Below are 13810 nucleotides of genomic sequence, written 5' to 3'. Positions count from 1 at the left end.
ACTTCCTGATGCAAACAGCATGCTCCTGCCGGTGCTCCTGTATTTACCTGCATTCCACAGGCTGGCTGGCAGCCTCTCCCCTCCCCTGTCTCTTTTCTCTTTCATGGTTTCCCAGGTCTCTCTTATTTGTGTTTTGTGGTGATGATGAGACTAAGACAGACTGTTTAAAGGAATAAATGGGAAGAGGTGCATTTTAACAACTTCTCAGTATTCTTTCTTCCAGAGCATGATTAGGTGGGAGATAATGTGACATTATTTTACATTGGTATTAATTGTTGAATTGGGGAAAGAAGACAATTGTAGTTTTGATTCTGGAATGTTTCTCTGTATTAATTCGTTGATATTCTACTCCTCAGGTGAAAGAAATTCCTGGAATTAAAATATTCCAAATAAATGCCCCGATTTATTATGCAAATAGTGACTTGTACAGCAGTGCATTAAAAAGAAAGGTGAGTCACAGGAAATTACGGAGGGCTTGTATCGGAGGAGGGGCCCTGAGGAGCTGGCAGGTGGGGATGTGAGAGCAACATAATTGACTCCGTATATCCTGTTATACTATTTTATTTGCACTTATCATATGTGGGGGTGTGTGTGTATGTATGTGTGTGTGTTTTCTGATAGTTTAAAACATTTTTTTAAATAAAGTAAGGAAAATAATTTTAGGTTTCTTACCAGGAATCATAAGGGTTTTTTGGTCAGGGTTAGAGCTCAACCCCACACTATCCAATAGATAGGAAAACACCCCTAGGTCGACACACTGGGTCAATTATATGTGAGAAACTGGAAGATTACATGTAAGAAGCTGTGTTTGAAAATTATACTCCAAAAGTTCTCCAGTATTTTAGTTTTGGCTATTGTATTAAGACTGAAAATCAGAAAAGTTACTAATGCATTTTTAACTTTTAAAAAATATCCTTTTGGCATTTATGGAGGTCTAGACAAAGACATGTACATGCAAATATGTATAGGAGGATGGGGAAATAGATCTATGTGTCTATATTTATAGGTTAAGTATTAAGGTGGCGGAAGGACCTTGGGCCTCTACTCAAACACTCCCTCAATGCATGAATACTTTCTTTTATTAAATTGGAACTCTGTGATGCTCACTCTCCCGACACAATTGCTGGAGCCAAAGTGGGTGAACAAGTAAATGTGGTGAAGAAAGCTGATGGTGCCCGGCTATCAAAAGAGATAGTGACTGGGGCCTTAAAGGCTTGAAGATAAACAAGCGGCCATCTAGCTCAGAAGCAACAAAGTCCACATGGAAGAACACACCAGCCTGTGTGACCGAGTGGTCCCGAAGGGAGCAGTTATCAGGCATCAAAGAACAAAAAATCATATCATTGACTGCACACCTCCATGATAGGATCGCTGAAGACAAATGGGTGCATAAGCAAATGTGGTGAAGAAAGCTGATGGTGCCCGGCTATCAAAAGAGATAGTGTCTGGGGTCTTAAAGGCTTGAAGGTGAACAAGCGGCCATCTAGCTCAGAAGTAACAAAGCCCACATGGAAGAAGCATACCAGCCTGTGCGATCACGAGATGCCAAAGGGACCAGGTATAAGGCTTCATGCAAAAAAAAAAAGATATGTGTGTATATGTATATATATGTGTGTGTGTGTATGTATATATATGTGTATATATATATACATATATATATATACCATATTGAAGGGGGAAGTGCAGAGTGGAGACCCAAGGCCCAAGTGTCAGCCACTGGAGATCCCCTAATAGAGGGGTTTAGGAGAGGAGATGGGTTAATTAGGGTGCGAGGTAGTACTGATGAAGAACACAGCTTTCCCCCAGATCCTGGATGCTTCCTCCCCCCAACTACCATGATCCGAATTCTACCTTGCAGGGCTGGATAGGGCAGAGGTTGTACACTGGTGCATATGAGGGCTGGAGGCACAGGGAATCCAGGGTGGATGATACCTTCAGCACCAAGGGTGTGAGGGGTGATGTTGGGAGAGTGGAGGGTGAGTGGGTTGGAAAGGGGGAACTGATTACAAGGATCTACATGTGACCTCCTCCCTGGAAGAGGGACGGCAGAGAAGGGGGGGAAGGGAGACTCCGGATAGGGCAAGATATGACAAAATAACGATGTATAAATTACCAAGGGCATATGAGGGAGTGGGGAGCAGGGAGGGAGGGGAAAAAAAAGGAGGACCTGATGCAAAGGGCTTAAGTGGAGAGCAGATGCTTTGAGAATGATTGGGGCAGGGAATGTGCGGATGTGCTTTATACAATTGATGTATGTATATGTATGGAATGTGATAAGAGTTGTATGAGCCCCTAATAAATTGTTTTAAAATATATATATCCTTTTAGGAAACAGGAAAGATCTAGAAGGCAAAAGCCATATAGAGAGGTATAAATATAGGCATGCATATATGTAAATATATTAATATGTAAAGATAGTGATACTAGTCTATGTACATACATTTATATGTTAAATTATTAAGGTAGCAGACAGACTTTGAGCCTCTACTTAAGTCTTCCCTCAACACAAAAACACTTTGCTCTAATAACCTGGCATCGTCTGCCATGATCACTACCAACAAAGTGGGTGCATCAGGGTGTTGACAGGATCAGGTATCAGAAGAGCAAAACCAAACAATTATATCAATGTGAATGAGGGTGAGTGCGTTGTGGAGACCCACAGACAATTGGTCATCCCCTCGCAGAAGGGTCACACGGAATAGACAACTCAGTAGAGCACTGACGAAACACAACATTCCTCTGGCTCTTGAATGCTGCCTCACACACTTCCCCCCAATAATGAGCCCAGTTTCCCTCAGAACTCTGCTAGACTGCATTATGTACATCCGGGAGTGAAAGCCCTGAGAAACAGTGTTGGGAATATTGATATGACAAGGGGGGGGGGAGGGGGATAGAGGGGGAAGGCGGAGAAAGGGGGAATTGATAGCAAGGATGGATGTATAAGCCCCACCCCCTGAGGGGGGCAAATAACAGAAACGTGGGTGAAAGGATACAGTGGATGGTATAAGATATGACAAATATATATCTATAATTTATGAGGGGTTCATGAGGGTGGGAAAGGGAGGGAAAAATGAGGAGCTGATACCAAGGACTCAAGTAGAAAGAAATTTTGAAAATGATGATGGCAACAATGTACAAGTTTGCTTGATATAATTGATTTATGGGTTGTTATAATATTTGTAAGAGCCCCCAATAATATGATTTTTTTAAATTCTTTAAGTGAATTTCTGTTGTCCTGTGTAGTCTAAAATAATGTTGAACCAAAATTGGCCCTCTGCCCAAACAGACCCATCCTGTGTTCAGCAGCGTCTGAACTGTCTGTGGAAGCCGAGGATGCAGTCATCATAGGACATGGATACACTAGGACCCTCTGCTTTGTCATGCGGTTGTTACACAGGATAGTACGTTCGTAACTTCAGATTGTATGGTTTTATTACCATAGTAAGGAAGGGTCGATAGACACATATGTGATAGTTTAAAATGTTTTTTATGAAACACTTGTGACTCCCTCGTAATATATAACACAGATCAGGGAAGAGAACTTGGGGGAGAACTTGGCATAGCAAACACGTACGTACAAAGATTAGAAGTCGCATTGCAGTTTGCGAGTTCTTGAGGTCCATTGGAGCCCAGGCGGCGTCCGTGGTAAAGTGTTGAGCTGCAGCCTACAAGGTCAGCAGTTCGCAACCATCTGAGGCTCGGCGGGGCAGTTCTGCCTTGTCCTGTCGGGTCGCTATGAGTCTGGGTGGACTCAATGGCAGTCAGTTCAGTTTTGAGTTTGAGATCCACTAAGTGATTGTGCACCTACCGCTCTTCCGGACAGACGGGCGTGAACCCAGCCCTCATCATGAGCGCACGGAGAAAGGCCATGAAGAAGTATGCAAAGGAAGTCGGAAATGCCAACATGGTCAACGCCACTGTAGCCAAAGCGGTGAGTGGTCTCCTGGCTGTAATTTTCTCTGTGCTCTTGATCTGCAGTGCAACCACCTAGGAAAGCGTAGAAATAGTCCTTTCTGTATTAAAGGTGCCTGTGCAGGGGAGAGTCGGCTACAAGAAAACTCTGAGCATAAGTAGTGATGTCAGTCAGTCCAAGACAGCATTGTTTCAAAGAATAGAAATCACGGGAAGCAACAGGCTAGAGGGCCATAGGTATTAACTTGGGTAAAGAGGAAGGTGTTCCCTAGCAGAGAGAGAGAGGTGGGAAAAGGAAGGGTGGTGGTGGTGGTGGCATTGTGAATCAGGCAAGCCAGGAGAAGGGCTAATAAGTGAGGATCTGAGTTACCCCCACCCGCTTCACAATAACAAGCCAGGTGGAAAGCAGACTGCAAACCACAGTACCTCAGTCAATTTTACCATTCGTACTTTATTGAAGATTTCATTTTAAAAGCGTAAAGGCAGCTTTTTGTTATTTAGGATCATGGTAGCTTGTAACCTGGCATGCTAAAGCTACTGGGACTGTTTTAGAAATTAGGGACAAATAGATATGACTACAAAGGAGAAGGACTCATAGGATTAAAAGAAGTGGAGGAGAAAGAAACTGGACAAAAGTGGAATGTTAGACTTGTCTCCTTTTGGTGCTGTCCAAGGCTGAACTATGACAAATGGTTTAGATGGCATCTCGTGGAGCCTGTCGCTTGAGAACAGAAAGGTAGATTCTGACTTTCCCTTATCAATCTTTCTGAGAACTAAAAGCAAGCATTGCTCATGGAGCTCAGGGTTGATTTCATGCTTGCCACAGGATGGAGAAGCTGATGGAGAAGATGGTACCAAGCCTGAAGAGGACGACGAGATAAAATATCCCCCAATTGTCATCAAAAGCACATTTCCCGAAGAGATGCAGAGATTCATGCCTCCGGGGGATACCATCCACACCGTCATTCTAGATTTCACGCAGGTCAATTTTGTTGATTCTGTTGGAGTGAAAACTCTGGCAGGGGTAAGCATCGCCTTAGACAAGTCCCGGAGTGAGTATGTCTGGGCTCAGTCCCTCCCGTCAAACTAGAGTGGTTTGGAGTTTGCGTTGTCCAACTTTTCATTCTTTTTTGTTTGGTTGGTTTCTCAATGTTTGAGGATGAAAAGTTTCAAAAATATAAAAATGTAAAGAGTATGGTGTTAAAGAATCTTCCTGTACCTAGGCCTCAGCTCAACCATTAGCAGTGATGGTCAACCTTGTTTCATTCATCTTCGAGCACACCCCAGTCCTCCCATCCAGTACATACCTCGAGGAGAGGAGTCCCTTACTATGCTGCCTTTATTAGTACAAGCCAAATGTATCATAGTCCCCAATATTTCTAGCTATCACTGCCTGTATAAAAATCTACATAAGTACAAAACTGGTTTTAGATAAGCTCAAAAATACTCACTGAATGAAAGTAGCCCAAATGAATGAACCAGTTCCCTTTATCTATGAAGTACTGATTGATAGGAAGAGATGTCCATCTGATGGAAAGCAAGAGAAACTAAACTGTGTTTCAATCTTATTACAGATTGTCAAAGAATATGGCGATGTCGGTATTTATGTGTACCTAGCAGGCTGCAGTGGTGAGTAGACTTCTGGATAATGGGAGACGTTCTAGCATCTTGGTTTTGTTACTCTAGCTTAAGAACTCCATTTGTAAATATCTCCCTTCACTTTTGCTTTTGGTACAAAATAAAATGACTGAACATCACTCTAAAACCAGCTTTGAAATTAGCCGCCGTGTTAGTCTGGGTTGACTAGAGAAACAAATCCAGGGAGACACTCATATGTGTGTAAGAGAGCGTTTTATATTAAAGAGTAATTGTATACTGAGAAAACATCCCAGCCCAGTCCAGATCCAGTCCATAAATCCAATATTAGCCCATGTGTCCGGTACCAGTCTGTAAGTTCCTCTTGAGAGTCACGTAACACATGCAATGATGCCGAATGCAGGAAAATCACAGGCCAGTGGGTGGAAAGTCTTGTGGATCCAGTGGTGGTGGAAGCATCTCAGTGCTGGCATGGGCCTCCACGTGGCTCCTCCAGCTCCAGGGCTCTGGCTCCATGAGTGTAGCTCCATGTGGCTTGTCAACAGGAATGTCTCGCTGGGAGACAAATCAGAGAGTGTGTCTGGCCTCCAGAGGGCTATTTATCTCCATAGCGTGTCCAAATGAGGTCATCAAGCTGCACCTCCTTGACAAGCTAAACTCCACCCCTTCACTTTTAATAGTTTCAAGTTGACACTAGCTTATGTAACTACCACAGCTACTTACCCTGCTCATTGTAGGAGACCCCAAAACTGGAACTGGAGAAGGAGAGCACGCACATCGTTGTTCTGGAATAGGATGTTTGGGTAATCATTCCACGACTACCGTCAATATACTATCATTATGTCAAAGTATCACGTACCTTGTTTTTCTACCACATGGTTTTGGAATAGCTTCTTTGCGATTTTTGTTGCCGCTAAATGTTGGTTAAAACCATGTTTAACAATGAAGTCTATGGAAAGATACCACTTTTCACCTGCCAGACAGACTGAAATGTCAAGTGTCTAACAACAAAGGCAGACTGTGGGGGGTGGACTCACACACTGCTTACAGGTAGGGGTGCAAAGGGCTGGCTGTCAGTGTCTTTCAAAATGCCAAACACATGGTTAACCCAGTGTATTGGACAGGGTTCTCTAGAGAGACAAACCAGATTGCTAGGCGTCCCACAGGTAGTGTACCCCTTTAAACTGAGGCACAGAACAACCAAGGTGAGGCCCACCGAGCCATTTATCCCTCTGCCCGTCAGTTAATCCTACTTGTGTTTATCGGCCAGGCTGGCACAATAAACTATAGCACCCAATGAAGCCAGCAATGTGCTGCCCCTCCTCAGATTGCACATGGCTGTATCATTGCAGCATTGTCTATCAAAACAAGACTGATAACGCCTGGAGCTTAGGGGACCAGGGAAGTAAACGAGGGTCCCTCCATACAGTAGAATGCCGTGCTCTGGTCTCACTGCCTTCAAGGTGAAACCCTCTCATGGTGACCCTCTAGCACAGGGTAGAACTGCCCCTAGAGTTTCTGGGATTGCATTCGCTTATAGGAGTAGAAGAGGGACTGGTGGTCTCAAACTGGGGACTTTGTGGATCGCAGCCCAGTGAGTAACCACTGCACCTCCAGACTTCCTATGCAGTGCTTAAAAAATAAAATTAAATGATTTAGGAAAACCAGCAATAGAGTACATCTAGTATGCTATCTTTGGGGCAGGGCAAAGAGGGAATGTATTTACGTTCATACTCATGCAGCTCCTTAAAAGCAGCTTCCGGGGACTTGCGGGTATGGTGTGGCATTATTAAAATTATCTTATTATTAAACTATCTTAGCTTGCCTTTCTAAGGAGTGTTGGTATTTCAGGTATCAGCGGCTACCTGTCTTTTCTCCTGACTGCGCGGGTCTGACATCCCGGGAGAGGCGCGCCTAACGTTCTTTTCTTCTCCACAGCTCAAGTCGTGAACGACCTCACGCGAAATAACTTTTTTGAAAATCCTGCTTTATTGGATCTGCTGTTCTATAGCATTCATGATGCAGTCTTAGGCAGCCAAGCCCGAGAGGCCCTTGCTGAACAAGAAGCCACGGCCCTTCCACCCCAGGAGGACTCTGAGCCCAACGCCACTCCAGAGGCCTAGAGGAGGGATTCAGCCTGGGCACCGTTAAGAGCCTCTTGTGAAATCACAATTTTCCACATGTTAAATACTAGACACTAGGATCTTTTTCTAAGGCTCCAGACTAGTAGTCAGGGCTTGATTTGGAGGGTGAATGGCGTGTGGCAAGATGTATCTTACGTGTGTGTGTGTCTGTGATTTTTAAAATTGACTATTTCAAGGATAATTCAAATTGGCCTCTTGCCTGCATTGATGATGCAGTGATGTTTCTCTCACGTTTTAGTATTATCTTTGCAAACCAAGCACATAAGAGTGTTTCCTCTACGCGCTTCACCTACCAAAGGGATGTGCTATCTGTCACCAGAGGAATGGGGTTTAGGCATTTCTTGGCCTACAGACCTTCTGTCATTTTCCACATGGTCTCATTTTAAAATCATCTTATTTTAGAAGCAGTAGAAGTGCAGCGTAGAAAGTTATAAAAAGTAGACAACAAAAATAATGTCGAATTTCTCTGGGCAACTACCATGATTACCACCTTAGTGCATAGCTTTCAGGTCTTCTTTGCATTTCTATATGTTTCTGGACTAAAAATAATTATCTAGTGTTTCGTGGTCTATTTTTGTCAGTCAACGTCATCAAGTTCCCATTCCAAAATATTTTTTACCTCAATTGACTAATACTGATCATCCCACACTTGCAGTTGACGCATCTGAACCGCGAGTCATTCTGTGATCACATGCGACCGCTAGTTGCATCCTTTGGCGTTCTTTACATGTGTTTTCATCTACCTTGGGCCCGCCCATCAGACATTGGCTAAAGACACCAGAGCGGTTGTCCTGCAGAATCCTGGGAATGTGTCTAGTTCCTCTCGCGTGGTGTTTAGCTTGTTCCTTTGTTCCCTGAGCTACCTGCAATCTCGACGTTATATCCAGAGTCTCCGTGGAATCAAGTTACATACTTTTTTGGCTAGAATATATCGTAGTGATAATGTAGGCCTTGTGTGTCTCTCATCGGAAAGCACAGGCTATGGTTGGCCTACGATGGATGACACCGATAGGCCGCTGGTCAGCGTCGTCTTAGTCCTCCATTGTAGTCTCTGTGACTTTCCAAACCAGACTCACTGCCATTGAGTCCGCGCCCACTCACTGTGATGAGGGAGTTGTCTCTATGGTGTTCCATTCAGATGAATGCAGTGGGCAATCATGTGGGAGCTTTCCCAGCAGCCGATGACCCTCCACGAAGTCGGTCATTGTTAGGGTGGGTGGCTATTGTCCCTCGCCTTCTCTTTCCGTTGCTGTTTCAACGACAGCTTTTCTTTTCCGCTGAGCTATTTGCACGAGTTCGCATTGGAAAGGCCAGCTGAATGTTTTATTACTTACATTTAACTTACCAACTTTCAGACGAGGGAGCTGGTTTAATAGTTACGTTAAAATGTCAGCGCATTTGTGTTTTAAAAATGTTTCTTCCTTAAGTATAGAGACTCATACATCATTAATGTGTTCCAGTCCATTTTAGCTATTCTTTTTTTAAAAATCATTTTATTGGGGGCCCTTACAGCTCTTATCACAATCCATACACACATCTGTTTTGTCAAACACATCTGTATTAGCTATTCTTTCCGATGGTCAAATTGTCGAAGCTGTGGTCAGAGCCCCTAGAAGTTTTGTTGTTGTTGTTAATATTTTTTAATAGAGCTAATTGCACCCCGCATCCCACCCCAGCTTGATTTAGTATCTTCCTTAGCAGGCCTCAACAGTTAGCAATTTGTTACACAACTCAGTTTTAAGCTTTATGGATAGGGAGGTAACCTTTAAGCCAATTTGTCCTTGGAAAATTCATTCTTCTAATTATTTGTCAGCTCGCTGTGTGGCACTGTGGGCTCGGCTTTGGGCTGCAGACCACAGGGTTGACAGTTCAAACCCGACAGCTGCTCTGCAGGAAAAGATGAAGCTGTCAGCTCCTGCCAAGATTTGGCGTCACGGCGAGTTGGCATTGGGGTTTGGTGGCCTTTATCCGCTCACCGTACGTCAAAGTGCAGGCATTAGCCAACCTGTTAACATTTCTGTGTAACAGTGAGTTTGTCTTCTCCATGTTTTCCTATTGTTTCCATCTTGATGAAGACAATAATGCCAGGAGAAGCGAGATCAGAGCCCAGGGGAAAATGTATTAGCATAGGTCTGCTTGGGAAACCAAATCCCAGATATGTGCAGTTTTGTTTTGATGCCTGTCATGCGGTTTCTCATCAGCTTTATTAAGCTCTAGTGTGAAAAGAGATTTGGCATCTCATTATTTCACCTGTAGTCATCACACACAAGATCAGGTATGTGTGATTCTGGCCCAGACTACCTTCTCGAAGAACACGCAGTTGTAGAACCTCAGCCAGGAACTTTTGTAAAAGGCCCATCACTTCCACCAGCCATCATCGCAGAGGTGAGGATTTTAACAACTGGAGGCTTTGTAGATGCTTCACTGCACATTCTTTAGCACCAGTTTTGCACACATGCTTGCCCCACAGGACATACTCAAGCCCTTGTTGTTGGGAGATTTAAAATAGTGTACAGAAAAAGTATTTGTGTTTGTAACTTGTAAACTTATATTGAACTTTTCTGTCTTCTAACTTTTGATTTTGAACAGAATCCCACCATGTATATAAAAAGCACTTAAGTCTTACAGAAAGTGGGAAATTTTATTTTTTGTTTTAGCATGCATCTGAGCATGTGAGTGTATTTCAAAAGTGTTATTTTATCTACATATAAATATGTTGGGATGTTTTATTTGGAATTTTATTTCAACAGTAGAGAATTTCTGATCTTTTTTCCCTATACCTTTTTATTCCGTAAAGGAATTCATGTGTAAGCCCATCTCTTATTTCTGAATGCTAAAAGCTGTCAGTGTGTGCCTTTTCAGGTTTCAGCCTGGCCAGAGACTTGGGTGTAATCCACCTTGATATAGGAACTCACTAGCCGGGTTTGCTGGCACTGTGAGAAAGCCCTGCTTTCAGGCAGGTCCCACAGAAAAGACTCTTTCTCAAATTCTGCACAGCTGCTGATGTCTGCCCCTGGTGAAATGGGATCTATTGGAAAATAATCTTGAACTAGAGGCCAGGAATCCCCAAATTGAAGTCATACACATCAGCTCGGTATAATCATGCAGCAGCTAATGGTGGGCTCCAACTACCAATGTCAATGGCAGAACTTGGACACAGTAAAGGCTATGGATCTTTAAACCCTGGGAATAGCTCATCGTGGTTTTCTGCTAACGTCTAAAGCATAAACTTACCCATTTCATGTGGTTTGATCCTGCCCCCTTACCTGTGCAGCAAGAGGAGGCAGCTGCCTCTGAGGGTGCTTTAGGGGGAAATGTCTGCCCTCCTGTGGGCATGGAGGGTAGTACATCTAGAGCAGCGGTTCTCAACCTGTGGGTCGCAACCCCTTTGGGGGTTGAACAACCTTTTCACAAGGGTGGCCCGATTAATAACAGTAGCAAAATTTAGTTATGAAGTAGCAACAAAAATGTTATGGTTGGGGGCGGTTACCACATGAGGAACTGTATTAAAGGGTCTTGGCATTGGGAAGGTTGAGAACCACTGATCTAGAGCATCTGCCCTGGGCAGGTGGGCGTGTTTTTCTGTGTGATGGGAAATGGGTGGGGGTGGGGAGTGGGGTGATGGCTTTGTGTGGGGATGAGGGGGAGGGAGGGAAAGGCTTTTATTATATCTGACCCTCTAAGATAGTCAACCAACTTAAATTCTCAAAGTAAGCTTTTTTCTTTTTCATGTGTGCCTGAATGCTGTAGTGAGCGCAGAAATGCTGTTGGTTCTTGTTCCGGGATTTTTCATGGTTACGTATATTTAGATTCCTGATCATATGGTCTGAGAGCTTTAGCTAGTAATTCTCCAAGTGTCCAGCCAACCCAAACACACGCTATGGTTTGACCCCTCTGAAATGCCAACAACGAAAGGGTTGAAAACTAGCTGTTTGTCTAGATTTAGCCATGGTTGAACATCTCAGAACTCCATGCTCCTTCCAAGAAGGCTTACAGCTTTGTCACTGCACTGCTGCTAAGCATCTCACTCTATGTGAGACCAAAGCTTCCCCAACTTTCTTGGCTGACCTCCCCTTTTCAGCAAAATAAATATCCCTCACCACCCTGCTGACAGTGAAAACCAAGCTGTACCAGATCAGCCTGAGAAGCTTCATGAGAAGTGAATTTTTATAAATTCTTGTCTGTTTAAAAATGTTTTAACCAAAAGCACATGCATACTTTCTAAAGGAACCTAGCAGTGTATTTTCCTTAAATCATGAACTTCCCATCTCTACCCATTTATAAAAACATATATGCACACACATATAAGCTAGGAGTGAATTTGTTAAATAGAAAATTCTATTTGCATATAGTTGGGTCAAAATACCCAACTTTTTCAAATTCATTATTTGATGGGTGGCCAGTTAGATTTCCATCATGTAACTGTCAGTTTAGCATCTTAGGCCTGAGCTACCTCAACACGTGTAAGTTATCTTTAAATGGCATATATGTATATATATATGAAGATTTCAGTGTCTTCCAAATACATATATTTATCTAATCAAAGCATTACAAAATGTACTGTTCAGTAATTCATTGGAGTATATTCTATTGGAAGCTTAAATTTGGAAATGGTTCAGTTTGATACCTCAAGAAAGAATAGGGCAGGGTGAGAAAACACAAATATTTCCTGACTAATTTTACATAAATAAAAGAATGTGTGCTGGATTTTTTAAATGTATTTAAATATTTATTTTAAATAAAAAACAAATAAAAGGACAAGTCATTTAACATTAGTAAACCAGCACAGTAAATGGAAAATAGACCCAACAAAAACAATAAGGTGTCGACAATGATACCTTAAGAGTACTATTCCCTGAGCTCAATCAGCAACCAAGCTAAAATGTAGAGTTAAAATACTTCAAAACTGGATTCCTCCTCATTATCCGTATCCCAATGCAGAGCTTCAGCTGGTGTGAGGTCATCATAGACGCTGTCCTCACTGAGATCGCCATCACCATCACTGCTGTCATTTTCATACAAAGCGCAGTCTTCACTGCCATCCATACCATTACTAATACTACATTTCTGGAAGGCACGTCTGTGTGCTGGATTTTATGAGGGCTTTTTCTGCTTGAAAACTTTTAAGTTGAAATATTTCAAAGCAACACTTACAGCATTTTCTATGTGGTCAACTTTTCCTTCCATGAATTAAAAAGATATTCAGCTCTATTTTGATTATTTACTTATGAATATTGAACCGCAATAAAAATCTTCTTTATTGTGCATGGGTCTCAGTGTGTGGGATGATACTATGGCACAGCGGGACAGGTTTGTTGGTGGTTGCACAGAATTAACTTTAAGCAGTTCCTTTGAGGATTCTAATACCATCTTAAATACCTGATTTCAATCCTAAAGTCTTAACAGTTTTACCCAATTTATAAAATAAAAAAACTACTTCTCTGTATTAAGCCAATTCCGTAACTGCACATACACTTCTGCATCATCTGAACCACTTATCATTGGAATCATTCATTTTGTTTTATATTTGCCGTTTGACTAGTGAAATTATACATAACCCTTATTTTTGTAAAATTTAGAGACCAAAAAGTATGTATATAAGCATATAGCATTACACACACACACCCTTGACCCTCCTTCCATTGCCCAGTATTGTCTTCTACTTTCCTCCCAGAAGTTATTACTACCTCTTTGATGTGATTCCTTTTACCCCCAAAACAAACCGTTATCAAGTTGATTCTGACCCATAGCAAGATGTTCCCAGGCAGTAAACCTTGACTAGAACAGACAGCCTCATCTTCCTCCTGAGGCACAGCTGGTGGATTTGAACTGCCGACTTGTTGGTTAGCATCTCAACACTTAACCCAAAGTGCCATTTGAAAACTTTTTTTTCCCCAACCTTTTGTTTTTATTTCAGAGGTTTTTTTAAGGCTGATTTTACCTTGTAAATTGTTTTCATGTCCACGTAACCATTTGAAAACCATTTTAAAAACTAATTCTGCTTGATTGATTTGAAGGGCACTTGCAAAGTAAAGCAGGGCGTCAGTGTTTCTTCCACTTGACAAAGTTCGACCAGAGCTTTCTTTCAGGAGGGCCAGTCTAGAGGGTTATTTTATTGAGGATGAGAAGAATAGCGATTGCTCCTGTAGGCGACACTC

General features: G+C 42.6%; 1 protein-coding gene across 4 annotated transcripts in view; it reads left to right on the top strand.

Annotated features, from left to right (window-relative positions):
* The window catches only part of SLC26A5 (solute carrier family 26 member 5), a 36662-nt gene extending 29031 nt beyond the window's left edge, over positions 1 to 7631 (top strand). For 2 of the 4 annotated variants that reach the window (XM_075557662.1, XM_075557659.1), the window contains 5 exons: positions 357 to 449; positions 3824 to 3931; positions 4739 to 4936; positions 5487 to 5541; positions 7447 to 7631. In XM_075557662.1, coding sequence (XP_075413777.1) covers positions 357 to 449; positions 3824 to 3931; positions 4739 to 4936; positions 5487 to 5541; positions 7447 to 7631 — 639 coding nt within the window. Of the gene's footprint in view, positions 1 to 356; positions 450 to 3823; positions 3936 to 4715; positions 4937 to 5486; positions 5542 to 7446 lie in introns of all 4 variants that reach the window. The other 2 variants (XM_075557660.1, XM_075557658.1) reach the window with 1 other exon arrangement.
* Positions 7632 to 13810: the final 6179 nt, after the last annotated feature.

Source organism: Tenrec ecaudatus, chromosome 9, assembly GCF_050624435.1.
Source record: "Tenrec ecaudatus isolate mTenEca1 chromosome 9, mTenEca1.hap1, whole genome shotgun sequence".
Lineage (NCBI taxonomy): Eukaryota > Metazoa > Chordata > Mammalia > Afrosoricida > Tenrecidae > Tenrec > Tenrec ecaudatus.
This window is presented reverse-complemented; position numbering and strand designations above follow the sequence as displayed.